Source organism: Astyanax mexicanus, chromosome 12 (assembly GCF_023375975.1).
Source record: "Astyanax mexicanus isolate ESR-SI-001 chromosome 12, AstMex3_surface, whole genome shotgun sequence".
NCBI classification, from domain to species: domain Eukaryota; kingdom Metazoa; phylum Chordata; class Actinopteri; order Characiformes; family Acestrorhamphidae; genus Astyanax; species Astyanax mexicanus.
In genome coordinates, this window is record NC_064419.1 from 10,772,037 (window position 1) to 10,796,968 (window position 24,932).

The following is a 24,932-nucleotide window of genomic DNA, read 5'->3' on the forward strand; positions in this document are numbered from 1 at the left end:
GTACACCAGCAGCTTATTTAAGACCAGCTTGAGATTCTCTGTAAACTTCTTCAGAAAACATGTATTTTGTTATTTTGGGCTTGTTCTACGAAAGCTGAAACAAAATAAATAATATATTTAAATATCTGAATGTTCAGATAAACAAAGACAAATTCTGAGTTACAGAAATAAGCTAAACTCTGTGCTCTGGGTGGTCCTGTGGACTAAGGAGCTGCCACTATGATCGGAAGATTGCTGGTCCGAATCCCGTTCATGCAGCTTGCCATCAGTTGCCAGAGCCCTGAGAGAGCACAATTGTCCTTGCTCTCTCTGGGTGGGTAGATGGTGTGCTCCCCCCTCAACACTCAAAATGGTGATGTCGATCAGCAGAAGGCCTTTGTGAGCTGATGTATCAGAACCGAGTCGCTGCGCTTTCCTCCGAGTGTTAGCGCTGTAATGCTACTCAGCAATGCTGCATCATCAACAGTTTAAAAGGAGGCGGAGTCTGACTTCACGTGTCAAAGGAGGCATGTGCTAGTCTTCACCCTCCTGGTGATGGGGCATCACTAGTAAAAGGGGGAGTCCTAATGAGTGGGTTGGGTAATTGGCCTTGTAAATTGGGAAGAAAATGGGATAAAAAAAATGTAATAAATTAAATTAAAACAAAAAAGAGGCTTTTAAAACTTAGGAATCTCTTCTATCTGTGGCTAGGAGAGTCACTGGGACAAGTGATGCAAGTTAAGGTGACAAAGGAGACTGAAAACCTCCTTCTGCAATGTCAAAGGTCAAAGGAGTTCATAAGGTGGTCTCTAAGGGGCTCTGAGGGTCTGGGATCAGTACAGGATCAACAGATCAAAGGCCACAGTGACTAGACTTGTTACTTGTTACTGAAACTATGTTTAATATAATCTGTTTGATGTCTGGTTTAAGTACGTTCATTCAGAGAGTCAAGTGATGCTTTATTGGAGATGTAGTTCCAACCAGGCCATGTTATTCTGAGCTCGGACCACACATGCTAATCATGCATCTGCTTTCTGTCTTGTTTCCTACAGAGGCTGAGAGAGTGGGGTGATCTGTAAAGGCCCGTTTTTTTCACAGCACTGAAATATGCTCTTCTGCAAGAGAACAGAATTGTAGATGTTTAAGCACGAAATAGGTTTTGTGGAAGAAAAGATTTTAAACAATTATCTGAAATTTATACTCCTTACATTTTAAAAATAGCCTCATTACTCCTATTTCATTCCGGCTTTGCAATGTAAAAAAAAAAAAAAATAAATAAATAAATAAATACAACCTATAAAAAATCTCTCCATCCAGATAAAGTGAATCTGATTATGGTTGGATAAAAAGTATAAATATATACCATTCCGACACCCTATTGGTTAATATGATCCATCACACCGGCCCCCCGCACACTCCAGCAAGAACATAGCAGACGTATTTAGCCGTATTAGTATGAAGATGATCCCTTCAGAGACTCAAGAGTACTCCAGCCAAAGGTCTAACTAAGCTTCTTTAATATACAGCTCTGGAAAAAAATTAAGAGTCTATTTCAGTTTCTGAATCAGTTTTTTTCTGATTTTGCTATTTATAGGTATATGTTTGAGTAAAATGAACATTGTTGTTTTATTCAAAAAAAATTTAGAGCATTTATTTGCAGAAAATGAGAAATGGCTGAAATAACAAAAAAGACGCAGAGCTTTCAGACCTCAAATAATGCAAAGAAAACAAGTTCAAATTTGTAAAATTCAGAAATCAATATTTGGTGGAATAACCCTGTTTTTTTCAGAGTTTTCATGCATTTTGGCATGTTCTCCTCCACCAGTCTTACACACTGCTTTTGGATAACTTTATGCTGCTTTACTCCTGGGGCAAAAAATCAAGCAGTTCAGCTTGGTTTGATGACTTGTGATCATCCATCTTCCTCTTGATTATAATCCAGAGGATTTCAATTTGGAAATTGAAAAATTGGAAAATAAAGAAACTCCAGAGCTGTATTTGAATTGTAGCTATTAAAATACATGTATTTGCATATATGGTAATTTATGACAGAGAGCCGAGTGCATCCCAAATTTCTCAACATTAACATATTTATAAAACATTAAATATAGTATCGTTTTTTAAGAAAAATGAGTTTTGGGACAGGGGAGGGGATTAGTACACTATAGGACACTGTGATGAGCCCTTAGCTTTTGTCATTTCCTTACATTACTATTACTTTTACACTTTAAGTAGTTTTGAAACCAGTACTTTTACACTATTCGAGTAAAAAGCTTGAGTTGACGCTTCAACTGTTTTTTTTTTCTGTTGTTCTCACAAACCTTACACACAATACAATGTACTTAATCACAGCATGCTATAATAAGTACAACGGTGCAAAGACCATAGACAGTTCACAATATTTTTTTTTTTATTTCTGCTTATTATGGTCTCTCGAGGAAGCAGTGAAGAAGTTCTTGGAACTACAGCCCAGGAACTAAAATCAGCCCTGGTTCTTCTGGTAAAAAGTAAAAAGTTCCAGGTTCTGAAAAAAGGTTCCTGTGGTGGAAAAGCACTTCATATTCAGTTTCACAGCATTCCACCTTCTGAGATGGTGACAGTGAAAAGTTCTGAAGAGTGACTGTGGTTTTCTTTTTCCGTCGTCTTTGAGAGGAGAGAGTGTCAGCGGAGAGATAAACCATCAATTTCCTCTCTCATTTAGAATCCAGAGGATAAACAGAAGCTGTGGAAGTAATAGTCAGGGTTTGATCTTGCGAGTAAAGATGGACTATCTGGTCTAATTAGGCAGATTCTGTGAAGGCCTCTAGCTTGCTCAGGCTCATTTTGTCTCTCTGGTCAGAACATGATATGGCTATTATGGGTTAGTTATAATTGGGCGGGTAGAAAGCCAGAAATGCCTGAGCAGGAAGAGGAACTGGTGGAGGAACGAGCTGTAGAGGTAATTGAAGGGTTGAGGGAAATTCTGAAAGTTGTGTCTGACATTTCAGAGCGTTTTTGTGTCCCCCTTGAACTTGACACTTTTATTTGACCCGTGCTTGAAGAGAAATGCAGGGGAAATTTAGTGGATGAAGATTTATTGATATGGCTTGTTGTGTAATGCCATAAAAAACATTGGCTTTATTTGTGTGTGTGTGACATGGATTTCCACTTTTTTTTTAAGGCTGGAGATAAAATGTGGTACCTCCTGAACCCTTAACTCAGTTGGTATCGTGAGGTTTTGGAGTGAAGGGAGTGTAACATGCAGTTACGTGGTGGATTCATTATAATGCTATTAGGGTAAATATGGTCATTTTCCCAACTTGGTATTGTGGGAGATATTGATTTAGGATAATTACTATGATGACTGTAAACTTTAGTGAGGTCCATGCTTCTATGTGAACCCAACCATTACATTAATCAATCAATAAATCAATCAATTAATCAACCTTTAATTTCACTCGGTAATACATTGAGGATAACCCTCATTTTTAATGCAGCTGAGCATTTACAAAAAAAAGTAAAATAAAATGAAAATAAATGTTAAATCATGTCAGCTAAAATAAAAAAAAACCTTCATAAATAAAGTGCTAAAAATTAAGAGGTAAGAGAATTATAAAAACAAGCGAACAATCTAAGATTTAATTAAAAAGAAATTTAATTATTCAGAATAAAATAACAATTGGACTGGCTAAAATTTAAAGTAACAAAATTAAAGAGATAAATAATAAGAAAAATCTAAGATCTAAATCTAAAATCTAAAAACAAACACAAATAATGGAATAGATGAGAAAATAATGTAGCTAAAAATAACACCAAGCTTGTAAAGAAAGTAAATTATATAAATAAAATAAAATGAAAAAGTAAGGGCCTAAAATAAAGCAGGGAATAAAGTTAATAAAAGGATGAAATAAATAAAAAGGCCAAAAAGGTAAAACAGGAAGTAAAATAAATAAAAGAAAAACTCAACTTAAACAGTTACAGGTTGTCTGAAGGTGGTTAGAAACTAAAAGTTTAAAAATACTTTTATTAACCATTAAAAAGTATTAGTATGGATGAAAAGCAAAACATCAATTGATTGAAGTTTTCTCTCATTATGAACTTTAAAATTATGCACTGTAAAATTATTCATTACAGGGTTTTGGGTTTGATAGCCAGGCTATATCAATTTGTCAATTTGGGCCCTTGAGCAAATTCTATCTGTGCTCCCAGCACAAATATGGGTAAAAATTCACACATATTTCACGATGGAGCACAGCTACTGCTGAAATGTATTTATCTCTGTTTGTCTAAAACTGCATTACAGATGACCTTCTGATAAACTAATTCAATCCAAATAGGGCTGATTTTGTGTTTCCAAATAATGGCTTTTTAAGATGATTTCTATAGACATACTACTAATACTGCTGATACTACTGGCTTGACTGTTTCAGTTTCAAGAACTGTAATACTACAAACTCCTTCATATTTAACACATGCTCACATGATTAGCTGGGGTTTTTGGAGCAGAACCTTGGTCCAGTGTGATGCACGCCTAATTTAAATCAGTGTTTTCCTTCATCTGTCTTTTCTTCATAATTGTTTGTCCATTTCCCATTTCCCTTGAAAGCCAAAATAGAATGATACGCTTTTATGCATTTCCCTGTTTGCAATAGGAAGTGAAAAAAGGATTTCTTTCAGGCTTTAGAAAACAATACAGTTAACGTGTCTCTTAGAGACACATTTTTAAACCATTGTTTTCTAATGTTACAAAAATAACTTAAAAGCAGTTTTATAGGAAATGAATAAAAGCATTCTTAACTCAATTAGAACATCTCTAAATTTATACACAGGGATGCTGAAATAGTCCATAAGAAATGAAAAGGCATGTGTCACCAGCCCTAAACCTAATAAACTGGCTTTACTGTCAAGAAAGAATACATTACTGAGCAACTACAGTACTGATAAAAGAACTTTCATGACTATCATAAGCAAACCTTTGTATTTTGTATGTGTTTGTGGCATGCCTAGAGTGTCTCTATCTTATTAATAAAATAACATTTACTAAATTCAAATGATTAAAATCTCTTTCTGATTTGGGATCTAGTTAGTTTGCTTGGAAATGTGCTTTGCCTCAGTGCATAACTGTTTTTACAGGATACATTTCTGGTAGAGTGCCCAACAGATTTATTGGCACACTTAATAAATAATACCACTAAGCATTCCAAATAGTTTAAAGTGCTTAAACTCTTAAAAAATATAAAACATGAATTGGATAACTTTTAACTGTTTTTTTGTTAAGTGACATACAAGCATTAAAGAAAATAAAAAAATATGTATTATCTTAAAATATTTGAATAGACAGTAAATCATATAATAATATAATATAAATAATAATATCATATAATAATAAAAAAATCGTATTTAAATTAAGTAATTTTGGACCTTTTCCACTGGTCTATTCATCATGGTTTTTTGATGTTTAGAACTGCCAGATTCAATTAAGGCAAAAAGTAAAATTAGCAAATGAACAGATTAGTTTAAACTACGTGCCTGGCATTAATTCCATTTTCCTTTTGTTAAAAAACTAAACAAAAAACATTTTGATGGTTTGAGTAAAATTTGGTTTGATTATGATTTGAAGATACAGGTCATATTGCTAATTGGTTTAATGAATGTTTCAGTTACCTTATTTCTCTGACTTAAAAATGTAAAATTAAAATCCTTAGATTTTCCCAAAAAATCGACAGTGCATCTTAACTTATGAATATTACCGGTCCACTGAAGTACAGCAATATAAAGGAGTTTAGTATTAGCCACTAACTGCAGCGCTAGCTCTTTCACCGTTCAGAAGTGAGTATATCAGACTGTAGTCTGAGTGTTTATCATGTTAAATTAAGCTACATGGGACGAACTGCTAGCTGATATCTAGCTGAAACCTGGCTTACCAGAACACTCAGGGTTTCTTAGTGTAACATTGTCAGGTGGCATTTACCAGCCTGCTGCTAGCTAACTGTGGCTAGCATTGCTGCTAACCACAAAATCTAAGCTTACTCACCTAAAAAACAGTTTTCAGGAGAGAAATCTGTGTAGATTACTGTGTGACACCCTTGTTCTTTACTATTGTCACTTAAACTGCACCTTATTATATGGTGTGCCTTATAGTCCGTAAAATATGGTACGTGTAGTCTGCATTAGCCTCGTAGCTTCAGTAGACGACTAAAGAAGCAAACTTGTCTGTGTTTAGTGTAATCAGTCTGGGGTAAAAAACAGTCCACTGTCACCGATAGACTTAAAGTTTACAATAGTTATTAAATGTAATCAAAACCGTGCTTCCTTTAAAGCTAATGCATACAAACAGTTTCCCCTACTTCAGCCATCTTTTGACACAGAGGAAGCTTGAGATAATCTCAGCTAAAGCACGGGCTCTATAGGTTCTCCTATGGCTGGAGTGTGTGGAGTGTTTGTAGGAGTTCTGCGAGGTGGATGGTAAATGGAGAAGGGCTTGGGGTTGTGGGAGAAGTGCACTTGAGAGAATTTGTTTTATGTTACCAGCACTCGCGCACTATTGAAGGGGGATCAGAGAAGTGGGTTTTGGAAGTGTCTCTGGATCTGCCTGACTAGATTTTACCTCAAGAGACACAAGCCAGGGAATGTGTGTGTGTGTGTGTGTGTGTGTGTGTGGTAAGGGGCATTACTCAGCACACTGTTTACAGTAGGGACTCCCAGCTCTCTCGCTCCTGAAGGCCTGGATTGCTTTAACTTGTCTGTCAGTTTGGAACGCAAAGCTAACTTTGGGCACATGTTGTCGAAACATTGTCTTTATGTTGGAAAATGTTTGGAGAATTTGCCGCATGTTTAGCTCTGTTCCCTCCCACCAGTAGTTGGGAATGAAGCGTACGCTAGGTTATGTAATTGCTCCAGTTTTTAGTCATTTCATTATGTTTATCTAGTATTATTTAACCTGTGTCTGTTAGATATTGCGTGAGGAGAAAGTAGAAGAGATGTTTTTAAATAAAATAAGATTTGAGTATTTTAAATACTTATTCAGAAATTAAGTATCTGCATTAAATCAGTGCTGCTTTTGAAGCAGGCAGTTTTTAAACAAGAGAACAACAAATAGAAGATTTAATTATTTAAGGGATTCATGACGATAGAAAGCGAAAAATCTCTCAGAAGTCCGTTATAGCATGATGTGCAGCTTCAAAGGCAGTCCTTTTTTAAGGGACTGTGGAAACATAAAAATAACAAAAAAAAAACAATATTGTGAATTTCCATAGTATATACTATGGCATTTCCTTGAGTGATTACAGGTGGGGCTGGGTATCGAAATTTGGATCCCAAAACCGAAAACCGAACATTAAAAAAAAAAAAAAAAAACTGTGTTTATTTTTAATCATTTACAGCAAATGCCGAGAATATGCACAATAAATTAAGGGAAAAAGAAGAGTGTGCACAGGAACATAAACATGTAAATATGTCGAAGTTCTCTAAAGTCTTGCTCTACTTTGAAACATTCATCCACACCTCATTTTCCTTCAAACTGTCCATACACCGCCACTGTGCTGAAGTCTCTCAGACACTCTCTCTCTCTCTCTCTCACTCACTCGTGCTCTCTCTCACTTGCTCTGTCTCTCTAACACTTTCTCTTTCTCTTCCTTTCTCTCACTCTCTCTCTCTCTCTCTCTCACTCATTCTCTCTCTCTCTCTACATAATAAAGTAAAAAAAAGATGTTTAGTATGTCTGGGCTAAACCACACTACACTATTATTACTGTCCCCCTCACAATAATACAGGGAACTTCCAGCATGAATGATTCTTGATTATTATTAATTTGGAATAATTTTAATATGTTGTAATATTTTAATAAAGCAACACAAACAAATTGCTCATTGTTAGTTTGTTCCAACAAGATCCAGGAAGATGGTCTCTTTAATGGTGACAGTATGAGAATGAGATTACTCATGTCGGCTATTAAATCAATACACTGTGTGAGAATAATTATATATTTTTTTAGTTTTAGTTTATTATAATTTAGATAAAGGAAATGAAAAAAGTATTGTTTGAGTATCGGTATTGAAAATGTTTCAAATGATATCCAGCCCTAATTACAATGTTACGTTTTTGCTATATTGCCTGCTGTAGTGGATATAAACTTGAGTTATATGGAAGCTTGTAAATATATGAATCTTCAGGCAGTAGATTAAGGTAGTAATATCTGAAGATAATCTAATAAACTCTCTGGGTGTTGAAGTCAGGTGGTAGTATCCTTGCTGTCCTGATTTTGTCCAGAAGCTACTTGGACATCGTCTGGAGGTTGTCCAGTGATTTGAACCCTACTGTGCTCTCTGCTGAACCAACCTCTAAAAGCTCAGAAGTATGCCATCACAAGAGTCTGACAGCAGAAACACAGAAGCCAGGACGGTGCTTTCTAGCAAATTGGGGTTTAGAGGTCAGATGTCAGAATGTATGCAGTCGAATCTGGCAGTTTGTTTTTGCCCATGACAATTTTAATTTTAAGAGAATAAAAAAAATGTAGATTTCCATTTCCATTTACCCAAAACATGAGCGATTAGCCAAGATGAGAGTCCACAGTTTGGAAGTGTAAAATTGGAATGATTTTATCTGGTGCTACTGGCATTCTTTTGTGTACTTAGTAAGACACTTTCCTATGTATGCAGTATATTTTTGCCAGTTAACGATGGATAGCAATATATTATAAAATGGAAAAATTCTGAGATTTGGTAAAAAGCTTATTGCCTTGTTGGTAAAATAATAAAAAAATATATAATTTTGAGCTATTTACAAATTTGAGGCAGCTTAAGGAACATACACTGTGCATCATGATGCTTATTGCTATCTTACACCCTACAACAATCTATTTTCACGTAAAGTCTGGTTTGGATATGAGGTGTATTCAGGTAAATTTTTGGTGTATTGATATCTTGGCAGCGGAAAACACAGGGACTGAACTAATTGATTAGAATCTTGAATACAGTCAACCGTTAGATGTTCGCTTATTCCTATCTTGGCAACACCCAGTGCACAAACCTAAACACTAACCCAGTGTTTCTCAACCAGGGTGCCGCGGCACCCTGGGGTGCCGTCTGGCTTCATCGGGGGTGCCGTCAAAATATTGCGCCTCACGTGCATATTTCATTTCCAGAGTCAGCTCGTGTCGGGGTGTGTCCCAATTCACAGGCAGCATACTCTGAAGGATGCGACCCACAGAGGCGGTGTATTACTGCGCAGCTGTGACGCAATCTGTCTTCGAATACAGCCTCTGAAGGATGCAGCCCCTAAATTGGGACACACTGTAAAGTTTTTGTCCCCCACGCGATGCACGCGCTATTTTATTTCATATTCCGCCAGCAACACCCCTCGTTCTCACCTGAAGTACTGCGCCAGCAACACCCCCCCCGTTCTCACCTGAAATACTGCGCCAGCACCACCCCCCGTTCTCACCTGAAGTACTGCGCCAGCACCACCCCCCGTTCTCACCTGAAGTACTGCGCCAGCACCCCGCATCCCCCTCCCCCCCGCCCCGGGAACTGGGGTGCCGTGACATCTCGCATATATTAAAAGAGTGTCGTGACATAAAAAAGGTTGAGAAACGCTGCACTAACCTAAACCTAAGCACACCTGGCTTTTAAACACACTCCACTCATGATTAGGTAAGAGAAGTAGTACATGACTTTTGTGCGTTTTGAGCCACTCAAGTTGTACTTTTCCCATGGTTACAATAGCAAAGACAAACTGATATGCCCTACCTTAACTTCATGGTGCATTGTTTGATGGGTCACCTATAGATCACTAAAATAGAGCCCAAAGTGCACAAAAATATTAGGACTCATGCTTATGATGGTGGATGTTGGATGTTTGGTAGATCACCACCCCTCTTCACACCTTGTATGTGGCACAACCCTTCCAAAGAAAACATTCCTCACTCTTTTACAGCTTGGTGCTGGGATATTTATTCACTTTTTAGCACGCTTTCAATTGCTTCAGTTAACCATTAATACCATTCATGAGAATGGGTGTCCAATAGCATTAGAACATGAACATGGTAATGGTAAAAGCCTATAGGATGGTAGTCATTTCTTGACTAAGTAATTATTTTTAATACATTTTGATTACATTATGTTTTTTTTTTGTTAATTAGAATTGATGTGTTTTAAGTGTGCCAGTAATTTTCAGCCATAGTAGACTGTGTTTTTCAATGACTGTGCCTTAGTTATTGAGCTTAATGTTTGCTTTTACTTAATGTAATACAATTGCAATAATAAAATGTGGGATCACGTTTGGATTAGTTGAGTTAGATAACTTTTTCACTCATTTCTCTCTCATGTAAAAACACACGCTCAGGTTAGCTGATGCTGAGGTTTCTGACAGCTGTCTTTCTGTAATCCAGGCTGGTTAAACAGATGAAGTCTGCTGATATAAATAGCTCTCGCCTGCCTTTGTGAGAAAATGGGATATTTTTCAAGCTGTTGAAACAGTATGGTGGGTCGCAGGGTGGTCACTTCCGTAGGGTCTTGTGGGAATGCTGAAATTACTCTGTGGTGGTTTCCTACTCTGGCTCAAGACACAGCATGCTAGCTGCAGGATAGCGCAGCGGGCTATTGGCAGGGTAACAGGAATCTGTTAAATCACAGAACCCTGTTAAAACTGGTTAAAGGTAAAACAGACTCTTAGGAATGGCCCTAGTAAAAAAAAAAGTACATTGAAGTATACTAAGCATTATTATGCTACAGTGTACAAGTGTACAAGTACTTGTACTTGTAGCCACATTATTAATCAGTATATTTATTTTTTTGTACTTATTATACTTTAATTGTATAAAAATAGTACAAAAGTCTTACTTAAATAGTGCTTAGTGTACTTAACTGTATTAAAATGGAAATATTTTACATATATTTAAGTAACATTTGAACATTTAAACTACTTCATGTATGTAACCCCATATTTTAAATATGCTTACAGTAAACTTTTAATACATTTAATGAATATTACAACTGTATCAATATTATACTCTGGGTATATTAGAAATGTATTGGGAATTAAATATATATGTTAAATATATTTACATTAAAGTACAAATATGCTTCTTGTTCCTGTCTTTTGTAAGTAGCACACTTCTAATATACTATAATTGGGTATAAAAATATATTGTAACATACTGTACTACAATTTTTAGTGTGTTACAAATTTACTTCATTTTTTATAATTAGTAGTAGTAATTTAATTTCCTTTTTAAAAAAGCTACATGATACATTGTACTTTGTAAGAATGTACAAAAGTATATTTTAAAATCTGTATTTTAAAAATATATTGAATTACATTAATCTAAAAATATAATCGAAAAGTGTACTTCATAGTAGTCTATTTTTTTTAATTCACTTTATTGTACTTTTTAAAAAGTATGATCAAATTTTACTTTTAAACATTTGATGAAAGCATAATATTACTGCACTTTTAATGTGCATACATCTGTGTACAGCATACTTAAACATTTCTCAGTATGTTTTAAGTACAATTAAGTATGTATTTTTTAACCGGGGAGGGGGGGGGGGGGGGGAGGGAATTCACATCTCAATGCTACAAGTAATCATATTGAAAAAAATGTAAAAGGAAATTTACAACTAGTTCATTAATTCATTTAGTGTGTGAATGGTGTAGTATTAGGTCATGTTGTTGTAAAGTGTTAACAGTGTACTAGAATATCAGAATCACGGTCGGGGGGCAAACATCAGACCCTTGAGGTCTGTTTGCACATCTGACTCATATGACGGGTCACAGTTTGTTAAAAAAAAAAAAAAAAAAGAAGTTTGACCCCAACTTCCGTCTTAATCTGCCCATCCACCATGTGGTTCACTAGTGGTGAGAATGTGGTCTGGTTTCAAACTAACTCTTCAACTAATTCGGAACATAAAAACCAACTACAGGATCTAATTCTGAAGCCCTATTTTCTCAATCTATAGGAAAGCAGTCAACTGCACAGCTTGATTTAGGGTGTGTCAATGTGTCTCGAAATGCACAAAAGGCATGTACTAATTCTCTTAATTAATCACGGGTGTGTTTGTTTTTGACGTAACATGAAAGTGTCACTTGCCATTCGGTTTAAGGTCCAGGTAATGCAGCTTCGCAATACTGTGCATTGTCAAGATAGGAATGAACATTTGATGACTGAGTATTGTCAGGGTTCTAGTCAGTCAGTGGTGCACCTGTGTTTTCCGCTGCCAAGATAGCAATACACCAATAATTTACCTCCACACACCTCACTTCCAGATAGTGCTGGACGATTTTCACAATTAATTCACTTAATTCGAATTACAGTTTTAATGCGACTTTACATTCAGACATTTTATCTTTTTAATCTAAAATATATGAAAACGCTACTCATTTCTGAAGTGTTTATCCATCTTACCATGGTTACCGTCGCCTCCCACAGACCAACACGTACATATTTTATAACCATTCCACTCAGACCTCGGACTAAGCTCATACCGAAAAAAGTTCCACTACTGTTCCAGAACTTTCAACACAATCTCCTGGTGGGGAAAAGCTAGAAATACACAAAGTCAGCATGTGACATGAAGGCATGGGCTTGTAAACAATGTTTGCATCTAAACACCAAACACCTTTTTTTAAAAAAAAAGGTAAACCTAGTGCTGAACCATTTCTTTATTATCCATAGTTAGAATTTTTAGTATAAGGTAGATACTGTATATTCAGAAGCACTGTTGCTATTTAAACGACACAGGCTGAAGGTGTAAATCTAGACTGTTGGCGGGGTGTAAGATAGCAATTAGCATCACAAAGTACATTCTGCAGGGTGTAAGATAGGACCCCTTTGAGTATCTGCGTTAATGAGAAAACGCTGTGACATTTTTGCCTGTGGTCTTTATGTTGTGATGTTTCAGTGAACCCGCAGTGAAATTTGTTGGTCTCTTGGGCACGTTTTGGGTGCATCTGTTTTTTTTTTTTCCCTCTCTTCGCTGCCTCGGCTCGGTAATAATTTCAAGTAGTGTCATAACACAAATTATAAACACATATTCCTCAAGCATGACGCATAGAAATAACAACGTGAAATGGGCTGCTCTGATTTAGTGCTGCTCAGGGCCTCAGATCCCCCCCCCCCTGGACTCTCCTTCCTCCTTCCTTCCTCTTCCTTTTCTGCGTGGCTCCGGTCGTCGACGCGCTCTCTCGGTCCAGGTGGAGTTTGGAGGCTCGCCGCACGCTTGACCCCGTCGTGACCCTGACAATAGCAGAAAGGCTTGGGGAGCCATTTTTTATACGGGCTTCGCGGTGAAGACCATCTGCTGTGCGACATCACTGAGAGCATGTCGTGTGTTAGACGTCTTCGTAAAGCGGTGTAGCTCGAGTCCAGAGCATGCACTTTATCCATCTATCACTCTCCTCCAGCAGCGCCTGTCCACCGCATCCGTGGACACACAATTACCTTCACATGCTCAGTCCTCACCCTTCACACAGGAAAAGTTATGCACCTTACAAGTGCTACTGAGACGTCTGTGGCCAGATATCTATATATATATTTGCACAATTTTCATAGCTGTCTGGGTGGGTTTATTGCCCCCTTTCTCCCTCATCAACCGATTCTGAACACCTATTAGCTGATTATGTGTTTAAACATCCAATGGCTGAATAACTTCTGTGATAGGAGGCGAAATAAGTGATACCAGAGAGAAAATTGAAAGTTGGATTTTTAAAAAGCATAAAAGCTGATAAAAAGCTTTATCTGAGGTATCATCTTCGTACATAGCATTATGTTTCATTAGTTATTTTTTTTATAATGACTATTTCTTGTGTACAGTTTATTAAAACAAGAACAGGATTTTTTTTTGTGTGTGTAGACTCTAAACTTTCAATCTTACTTAAATCTGTACAAATAGAAAAGGAGATTGTATTACAGTATTTTTTTGCACTAAACTCTTTTAATTTTCCCAAAATTTGTTCAGTGTGCCTTATAATCTGGTGCAAATTATGTATGTGCTGGTATTTTATCATGTACTGGTATTTTACCGCACTAAGCACTAGCTCTTTTGCCTTTCAGAGGTTAGTATTGTCAGCCTGTGGCCTGCTGCTAACCTCAGCTAGCACTGCTGAAGCAGTATTAGTATTAGCATTAGCCTGCTAACCAAGCTTTCACTGTTCAGAGGTGAGTATATTGGACTGTGGACTGCGCATTTACCATAGTAAAACAAGCTTTATGGAATGAACCACTGGCTAATATTACACTGGTTTATTGAAACACTCAGGATTCCTCAGTGTAGCGCTGTCTGGAAGCATTAGCCACTAACCGCGGCTAGCACTAGTGGTTAGCCGCTGATGCTAATGCTGCTGCACCCAGCCTTAGAAGAAATCTGAATATATCTAAGCTTACTGTAAAAGAATAAAAAAGTAAAGAGCTCTTTACTCACCCAAATGAACAGTTTTCAGGAGAGAAATCTGTGTAGATTAACATCCAGTGCTCCTTTGAATTTAAAAGATTTTTTTTTTTTTTGAGAATTACAGTTTTGTGTACTCAGCTTAGCTTAGCAGGTCTCGCCAACCAGCAGCGAGACCTGCTGAATTAGAAGGAAAACATGGCGACACCCCGGTTCCTTACTAGTGTCACATAATGCTCCTTATAATCCGGTGCGCTTTATGTATAAAAATAGACCAGAAAATGTATGTTTATTGCAAAAAAATACGATATATTCTGAATTGAATGAAAATCCAATTTTGTACATGCATTTGTTTGCATCATTTTTTTATTTTTTTGTGCCCTTTTATTGATACTTTTTTTCCATTGCTTAATAAAACACAAATGGGAAAAATGTAAAGCAAATAGTGTGTCTCACTGTGTATTCAAATGTCTAACAATCTGTTTAGATATGAATTATCAAGATGAATAAAAGAGCCCATCGATTAAAAGCTTTGTAAAGTGTAAAATTACTTACAGGACTTTGTCCTGTAACTCATGTTGTCCACAAGTGACGTATACTGATCATCCTGAGAGCAGTGTGTAAATTTGTGATCACGTGACCTTATTTACAGAATGTAGAAGTGCTTTAAGGTTGGTACTGGAGATAGAACAAAAATACTACCCCCCCCCCCCCCCCCCCCCCCTTTAAAGGTGTTTTTATTTTTTATGATTATTTCAACAATTTAAATATTGTTCCAAATAACACATTTTATACAACAAATTGATCAAATCAAATTCAAGTTATGGAATTCATGTCATGCCATTTATGTTACATAATGGATTTCAGCCCTAATATATTCATGATCAATTATCATTTTTAATCACAGTAAGAAAAAACATGAGTGTGCTATATTTCTATTAGATATATACTAAATTTAGATCTTGCTTTTTTGCCATCACTTTTGCTTTTATTCCTCTTTGGTCTCTAGTTGAAAAGGCATGTCCAATTCAGGGACATTAAATTTTACTTTTTTTTTTTACTAAATCAAAACATCTAATCCCAAAGCCAGAGGTTAACAAGTCCGAGACAAAGATCGAAAGCAATGACTTTAGTTCAAAAATGGCAAATAAAGCGTCTGTGTGAACTCAGCTGGGGTCGCCTTGTATATCATTGCCATTGTTTTATTTTTATTCGCTGAAAAATGAAGGCGGCTTTCGACTCGTAGCGGATTTATGTCGAGTACAAAGCTGCTTTAGGTCCTTGGCCAAACGACTATTCCAATTAATTGTGATTTAATACCCCTGCAAGAAATTAGAGCTCTTTTTCCGAAAGGGCCGTTTAATTAGCACCATCAACTTTGAGGGATGAAGGTTGTGGTTCAAGATGGGGAGAGTTTTATGGACCAGCTAATCAAAATAATGCCCCTTTTTATGGCTGTAGGAAGACATCTCTCATCACTATCAGGCAAGTCTACACTGCCCCTCTGCTCTGCACACATGGTGCTGAGTGCTGGATTTCACTGTATTAATCAAACAACTGGAAGTAGTTTTGCTTGCATTGAAGCATGGCAGCCATGTTGAGTTGAAGCTAATTCCTGGGCTGACATTTTGGACTTTGGTCACCCTCGCATCCTCTGAAAGAGCAACTGTGTTGAGAACAACGGTGGGGGAAGAAAGTTAAGAAAGGGCAATCAGGAAGCTATTGGTAGGGAAAATAAAGCTGCATTCTCTTGGGGTCTGTGTGCTACTGTTTATTAGTCTGTATATCTGTCTTACACCCGGCAGTTCAACTGATTTTGATTAATGAGTCTGAGATCTGACAGAATATGTGGAGAAAAAGGCATGGTGCACATCATGTCCATGTGGTATGGAACATGGGCAGTGTAAAATATTCTTGGTATTTTATTTTATATGCTAATATTGATTTTTCCCAACATTATGTCCTTTAATTTTGTCATTTTTTTATCTGTTTTGGCAATAATTGCATTTCTTTCTGTTTTCGCATACCTCAAACTTCCCGAGTATTGGAGCTATTTCTAGTGCAGTCAAGTCAAGTCAAGTAGTGTCACTCTTAGATACATATCAGACAGATTATTAACAAAGGGGCTAGGCAGGGGCAGTAACAATATGGCAGCAGATATAAACAACATAATAAGCAAAAAACAAACACAGTAAATCCCGCAAAAAAAGGTCTAAGGCAAAAGAAAAGTCAAAAATAAAAAAGCTTGGCAACAGAATATACAATAGAAAGAGAAAGGCAAAAATTGAGAGTCAATGAAACAAAAACAAGTCAGTGACAAGAAGCAAAAAACAAAGGAAACACAATGCAGAAGTGTTAGATAACTAGATTCAATATTCGACTGAACAGAGCAAACGAGGGGCATTTATTATAGAAAGAGAAGATGGAAGCAATTAGTAACTTGGGGAGCGGGAACGCTGTAGCATCACATGATCAGCACAGTCAGGAAAGTGTGGTGTAGAGAGTGCATGCTGGGAAATGGAGTCTTTGCTGAGTAGTTTAGAGTCCAAAGCAGGCAGACTAGTTGACTACAGTACAACTAAATAACTGTAGTAGTACAACTAAATAAAATGTAATATAATATTAGAATAAAATAGACACTAAACAAGTTCACAGATATAGACATACGTGAGACACAAGATATAAAACACAAGACAATAGTGCAATATAACAGTGAGAGTGTACCACTTAAGTCTAGTGAGGGAATCAATGAATGAATGAAAGTATCAGTATAAACAGAACTTGTGTAAACAGCAGTGAAAATATAGAGGTATAACAGCTGTCTAGCTACGAGATGTACTTTAGTAACGATTTTTGGATGCTTGTTATGATAAAAGGACCAAAATACATTGGCATAATACAACTATATTAAACTATTTTAAAGCCTTGATTATCATTATTACTACTTTTTAACTTTTTAAAGTAAATATGACATTTGTGGGTTTCTTTGAACGCCTGTGTAAGCCATGTTGTCTTGATTTCTGCTTGCTTCTTAAGATGTTTTCACACCAGCACTATTTTGTCTGATTAAAACAGACTTCAGTTTGTTAGTTCCCTTAGTTTGGTTTGTTTAAGCAGGTGTGAAAACAGTGATCACACTCAGTTGCGGATCAAAACATAATCTGGTCTCAATCTGAGCCAGCTATCACTCCTTTAGGCTAATAAGCTAATAACGCTAATTCCCACAGCTATGATCAACCACTGTCTCTGCTGCTCCATGCTGTTTACCCGGGCTGTTCACATGTGCTGCATTCACTGCCTGCAGCTATTTATTAGTTTCTTGGTCCGCATTTAGTTTTATGCCTGTGTGAAACCAAATTAAACAGAGGGGAAAAAAGCTCCAAGTAAATGAACTCATCAACTGATTTGGACCATAGAAACCAACTACAGGTGTGAAAACACTCTTAAAAATCTCTATTTGGAAGACCATGTAGCTCTAACACTTCACCCTACCACCTACCACCACTCTGAGTAGAGGAACACCCTACCACTATGTGTGTACGTCCAGCACAAAGGGGTAGGGCTAAGTGGAAGGGGCATAGTGGGTGATGGAACGGGTTAGGTCTTTAAGTACTTCATGTTGTTGCTTATTTCTCATTGGTCGACCAACAGATTGTCGGAACAGAAGTTGAGAAGTGTGTAGAGAGGGGTGTATGAAGATGCAATTTTGTCTGAGGCTTCCTTTTCCCCCCAGATGGCTCTTAAGATAATGTAAACCTCCTCTTGAGAGATGAACCTTTGAGGACACTGAACATGGGGGTGTAGTTATTACGTGGCTTCTCCACACCAAACCATTCTGTACCTTATCTCCCGCTGTTTGATGTGTTGAGTAGTACCCGCAGTTGTCGTGGTAACATGCCTGTCCGCAAATGCTCAGTGAGGTGCTGTTTACGAATGGTAGACTCATGGGACTACATTCCATGCCCATATACGCCCAACCGGGAAGGGATCACTAGTCACCTGTATTTAGACTTCTCCATGATACAGTAATGTATACAAGACCTTTTTCCAACCCAGGCCTCCACTGGCAGCAAAAAAACTTGTCTCTGGTATACGTTAGTGGCCTACAGTATGAGCATAGCGTAATCCCACTCGAGAGACCGCTCCTACAGTGCCAATTTTCTCATATGGTGTCTTTTTTTTTTTTCTTCCTTCATCCTGTCACAACAAGCTAAAACGATTCAAATAAGTCAGTGTGTGAATGAGTTTGAGTAAGATACAGTATACAGTGCGTTGCAAAGTATTTAACTTTTCAAACTTTTGCACAAATCTGGTCTTTATGGAAGAGTGGCAAGAAGAAAGCCATTTCTCAAAGACACACCAAACATGTGGAAAAAGGTACTGTGGTCAGATGAAACCAAAAACGAACAACACAGCTCATCACCCTGAACACCCCGTGCCTACTGTCAAACATAGTGGTGGCAGCATCATGGTTTGGGTCTGCTTTTCTTCAGCAGGGACAGATTTGGGAAGATGGTTAAAATTCAGGGAAAGATCGATGGAGCCAAATACAGGACCATTCTAGAAAAAAACCTGTTGGAGTCTGTAAAAGACCCGAGACTGGGACGAAGATTTACTGTATCTTCCAACAAGACAATGATCCAAAAGATAAAGCAAAATCTACAATGGAATGATTCACAAATAAACTTGTCCAGTTGTTGCAATGGCCAAGTCAAAGACCAGACCTGAATCCAAAGGAGAATCTGTGGAAAGAGCTGAAAACTGCTGTTCTCTGCTGGAGATCAGGTAAATTGGATACTCTAAACTGCCCAGAAAAATTGAATACTCTAAAATTGATCTGGTGTGTATGTGTAAAGTGTGTGTGTATGACTGTGCCTAGATATGGATTGGCACTCTGTCCTTGGTCTGGGCTGTAGTGCCCGATGCAGTCCTCCAGGTGGACGGTGGTTTCTGGTTGAGAGTACGCTGTGCACTATTGGCTGCCGCTTCTCACTGGTGTGTGGATGAGTGTTAATGTGTAATGTGCTTGTGTGTAAAATGTGTTAATTGTAAAGCATCCTTGGGTTTCTAGAAAGGCGCTATATAAGTTGAACTTTGTTCGTTCGTTCGTTCTCAAACAAACGCTGTCCATCCAACCTCCAGCTGTTTTGCAAGGAAGAATGGGCAAAAATTTCAGTCTCTCGATGTGCAAAACTGATAGAGACAAACAAAATATCCAATCAATTTTGTTCCTCTGCACGATTTTGTCCCACTTGTTTCATATATTTATGTTTACAGGCCTGAAATGTGGCAAAAGGTTGAAAAGTTCAACGGCGCTGAAAACGTTTGCAAGGCACTGTAAGTCATGGTAATACGGTGAGAGGGTGGGTTGTTTCTGCTTTTAGCGAAGGATAAGAGAAATAACACCGGAGGTGTTGGGAGACGGAGGGATACTCTCTCTAGACGTACGGGGTCGCTTTGATTAATTGAGCGATTAAGGTTTGAAATTCGTGTCAGCACTCTACAGTCCACGACTCCATTAGTCGGAGAGAAGGGGAGAATCCAGATGTTTCGCTCAGATAATTGTACAGAAAACAGCAGCGGCGGAATTCCACCTCAATAAGGCCCGGCGCTCGGAAAGCGCTGTTTATTTTCGGACTTATGACTAAAGGGGACTTAAATCATGGAACAAAAATATCTCTCTCCCCTCTCTGGTTCTCCCTCTCTCCTGCTCTCTCGTCTAACCTCTTTACCTCCCTCCTTCTTTAGTTTTATTCATTAAAAGATTGTCCAACTCTCTATTAATCCCAAAAAAATGTGCTTTTTTAGGGGAAGGGGAAGTGGAGTTTCTGGGAGACTCAAACCTGAGCTGTTATTGCTGAGCTGTACAGTGACTCAGAGCGTGTAAACCCAGCCCAGTGTAAACTCTGTCTGCCCATAAGATCTGAATGCCTCTGGGTTTACACATGTGTGTTGAGAGCATGCTGAAAATGTGGGAGTTGTCAAATAAAAAAAAAGGACCACATCATGGCTACACTAGTCTAGAAATATTAACTTGGCCAGCTTACAGTTCTTTGCAGTTTTCCTTTTATTATATATACATACATACATATATATATATATATATATATATATATATATATATATATATATATATTTTTTTTTTTTTATTATTTATTTATTTTTTTCCTAATTGTAATCACTTTCACATCCCACAGCACAGATTTCTCCCATAGGTATCGATTTAAAACTGTCCACAAACCTTTGTCAAGAATTTCAAATGGCTGGACTGCAGCTAGAATAATAAAAACATCAATATTCAATATTCTTCATGAACCAATCAGGTTTACAGTTTTCATAAAATGATTGTACATTTCTTACCCATAGGAACGAATGGCTGAAATTTGAAATATAAACATTCAACACACATATTTAGTTAATTAATGTTTTTGGACTCTATCCAACTTTAACCAAATCCAAAATATTTGTATTTCACTCGATTCTCTCATACCACTTTCTCTACTTCACTCACTTTCCCACTTTCACTCACTCTCTCTTTCTCTCTCTCTCTCTCTCGCTCTTTCTACTTCTCTCTCCTCTAGTTTTCTCTCTCTAATTTTTGTCTCTCCTTATTTATTATTCTTTATCTCTACTTCTCCCTCTCTCCTCTAGTTTTCTCTCTCTACTTGTCTCCCTCGTTAGTTCTTTCTCTCTGTATACTTGTATCTTTCTCTACTCTTTCTCTGGCTCTCTCTACATCTCTTTTTTTCTGTCTCTCTACTTCTGTCTATTTCTATCTGTCTACTTGTCTCTTTCTCTCTACTTTTCTCTATTTTTGTCTGTCCTCTTGTCACTCTCTCTCGTTTCTCACTCTCTCTCTTCATGTATATTTCTCTGCTCTCTACTTCTTTCTATATATCTCTCTTTATTTCTCTCTATTTCTCATTTTCTACTTGTCTCTCTATTTCTGTCTGTTTCTGTCTCTCTACCTCTCTCTATCTCTCTTTCTACCTGTCTCTCTGTCTCTCTTAGTGCACAAGCTTGTACAAGCATGTGTACAAGCATGCTGAAAATGGGTGAGCTGTAAATTAGAAGCTAATAGTGAAAAAAGGATCACATAATTAGATTGTCCTTAATGAACCTAGATAAAAATAAAAAACGCTATTGTTTTGCTGTCCTCCCATGGACAGAGCAACGTCTTACAAATGTTTTTTTTAGGATTTTGTGCAAATCCACCCACCCTCATATGTTTAAAAGACATAAAGACAATTGTATTTGTCTCTTCTAATCTTGTTCTCTTATGTCTGTATTTGTTCTCTTCTTTTCATCTCCAGTGTGTAATTCCAACAGTTTCTCTGTGTTAATATTGGCAGATGATTGGTCTGTGAGAAGGGGTGGGTTAACTGGTTAAATGAGGAGGCTGGTCTGGCTCTGCCTCTGGTCTCTACTGAACAGACTCAACATGGGTTGCAGTTTCGACAATATGGCTGATATTTTGGCTGCATTTCTATGGAATGGACTGATGGAAAATATGGTAAAAAACCCTGGGAATAGATTTATTAATGTAAAACTTAGACAAACTGAACTTCTAAAAGTCCTTTTAATGTTCATGTGATCAGTATCATTTACAGTTTATTTTGGAGATTATGAAGATTATCTTTATAAATATCTTAATTTAGATCAAGAATGTAAAAATGCATTTGGTCAGAAACATTTACAGCAGAAATGAAAAAGTAAGCAACCCATTATTCCTCTTATTATTCCTTATTCCCATTATTAGAGTCAAGCTCAAAGTCTGCTGAATATGTGTTTTGGAATCCAGCTTTTTATTGGTCAAATAAGACATTCACATTCTGACTCAAGATCTAGACATAACAAAGAGTGAATGCACCATGCTGCACGTGAGGTTTGAGGGTCAGAGCCTTGTTTACCTAAAGTTTTATAGCTTGGCAATCATTGGTAAATTCTGGTACTCATTCTTCTCTATCATGATGAGCAGTTCTGAGCAGCGGGTCTTCTGGGAAACGCAGCTCAGCTCTGTGGACTGCAGTATTGGATCTTAGCTAATAAATCTTAACGCTGTAAATGAGGGACTAATCTGAATGCCGGAATAGATAGCCTGTTCAGTAAATCCTGATTACCTGACTGGGTTTGAATCCAGAAGATAAAGTCTGCGAGTGCTTGAATCTAAAGGAAACGGTTGAGTTAGACTGGAAAGTGTAATGACAAAGCAGGGATTAGTGACGATTCGTCCATCTGACCTGAGGCAAACAGGCAGCCATTAGACAAGAATCTCTCTGATGACAGGAAGAGAGCAGGGGGTTGTGGGTAGTGCGGTTCTTCGGTATGCTAACCGTCACCGCGCACCTGCTGGCTGGCTAACCTCCCCTGCTGCGTTACCGTGTGTGTATTTGCCTGCCCGACTTACAGTATTGCGTGTTTGTATCTGGTATTTGTTAAAGTAATGACTTACCGTAGGTCGTAACCCCCCTTATCCTCCTCGATTTCCCACCAGGCAGCAAGCTCTGTTGGCAGCCATCAGCGAAAAGGATGCTAACATTGCCCTGCTAGAACTTTCTGCCTCCAAGAAGAAGACGAGTCAAGAGGAGGTGATGGCCTTGAAAAGAGAAAAGGACAGACTCATGTATCAGCTCAAGCAGCAGGTAATTTCAGACTTCCAGTTATTCCATTAAATCGTATGTGAGATATTTATAAAAATGCCTGATTATAAACTTCATCAATGATCTAGAATGATGTCTCCATGTTTTCCCCATTTTTTTTCACTAGTTAAAACATTCCCAAGTAACTAGTCTCAATGTATGTCTCATCATGGCTCCATCAGTCTGGGAGGTATTAAGTTGGCTTCGTTTATATTTTTCATATAATTGTCTTTCTTTTTTTATTTTCTTTGCCCAAATTTTAGCACTTTCTCGTCCCACAGATTTTGACGTAGAACCATGGTCTAGAATGATGTCTCCACGTTTTCCCCATTTTTTTCACAAGTTAAAACATTCCCAAGTAACTAGTCTCCTGTATGTCTCATCATGGCTCCATCATTGTGGGAGGTATTAAGTGGGCTTGGTTATATTTATTATATAATTTTATTTCTTTTTTATTCTCTTTGCCCAAATTGTATCACTTTCTCATCCCACAGATTTTGATGTAGAACCACTTTTTTTTTGCAGGATCGTAGGAGCTATACCTAATTAGGTTGCTTTTGCTTTTTGGAGCAATAATAATAGTATGGTTTTCATACAGTGGGAGAATTCAAAACTGTCCACAAACATTTGTCAAGAATTTCTAATGACTTTACTGTTTACATTTATTGTAGCTAGAATCACCAAAAAATCTGTATCTTCATAGAACTTCAAAGTACTTATGACGTTTAATACAATATGCTACATGATCCGATCAAATTTACGGTTCTCATAAAATTATCCTACATTTCTTCCCCATATAAATGAATGGGCTGAATGTTCAAATGTAAAAATTCCATCCCCCATTTCTTTCTCTCTATTTCTGTCTCTCTACTTCTCTCTCTTTCTCTCTACTTCTCTTTCTTTCTCTCTACTTCTCTCTCTCTCTACTTCTGCGTCTCTACTTCTATTTCTAACCCTCTACTTGTGTCTCTTTCTCTCTACTTCTCTCTATTTCTGTCTCTCTACTTCTCTCTCTCTACTTCTCTCTCTTTCTCTCTACTTCTCTCTCTCTCTACTTCTCTCTCTTTCTCTCTACTTCTCTCTCTCTCTACTTCTCTCTCTTTCTCTCTACTTTTCTCTCTCTACTTCTTCGTCTCTACTTCTATTTCTCACCCTCTATTTGTGTATCTTTCTCTCTACTTCTCTCCATCTCTGTCTCTCTACTTCTCTCTCTCTACTTGTCCCTCTCTCTATATTTCTCTATTTCTCTACCTCTACTTGTCTCTTTCTCCTTACTTCTCTCTGTTTCTGTCTCCGTACCTTTCTCTTTCTTTCTTTTCTTTACGTCTCTCCCTCTACTTGTCTCTCTCTCTACTTCTCTCTATTTCTGTCTCTCTTCTTGCCTCTTTCTCATTTTCCACTTGTCCCTCTCTCTATATTTCTCTCTATTTCTGTCTCTCTTCTTGTCTCTCTCTTTACTTCTCTCTATTTCTGTCTCTGTACTTGTCTCTTTCTCTCTTTCTACTTCTCTCTATTTCTCTACCTTTACTTGTCTCTCTACTTCTCTCTCTTTCTCTTTCTCTACTTGTTCTCTCTACTTTTCTCTACTTCTGTCTCTGGACTTGTCTCTCTCTCTCTCTCTCTACTTCTCTCTATTTCTTTCCCTCGACTTGTCTCTTTTGCTCTCTTTACTTGTCTCTCTTTCTACTTCTCTATTTCTGTCTCTCTACTTGTCTTTTTTCTATACTTTTCTCTACGTCTGTCTTTCTACTTGTCTCTTTCTCTTTTTCTACTTGTCTTTCCTATTTTTCACTCTACTTCTCTCTATTCCCGTCTCTTAACTTGTCGCTTTATTTCTTTAACTTGTTTCTCTATCTCTCTCTATTTCTCTCTGTCATGATCTATTATGAACTATTACCATTTACAAATGTAAGGTACGATTTAAGCTCAATGTTGTTAGTGAACTTCCCCA

General features: G+C 37.4%; 1 protein-coding gene across 5 annotated transcripts in view; it reads left to right on the plus strand.

The window, feature by feature from the left end:
- Positions 1-24,932, plus strand: part of LOC103032091 (ERC protein 2) — a 452,130-nt gene that overhangs the window by 312,112 nt on the left and 115,086 nt on the right. For all 5 annotated transcript variants that reach the window (XM_049485683.1, XM_049485682.1, XM_049485684.1 and 2 more), the window contains one exon: positions 22,837-22,984. In XM_049485683.1, coding sequence (XP_049341640.1) covers positions 22,837-22,984 — 148 coding nt within the window. The remainder of the gene's footprint in view (positions 1-22,836; positions 22,985-24,932) is intronic.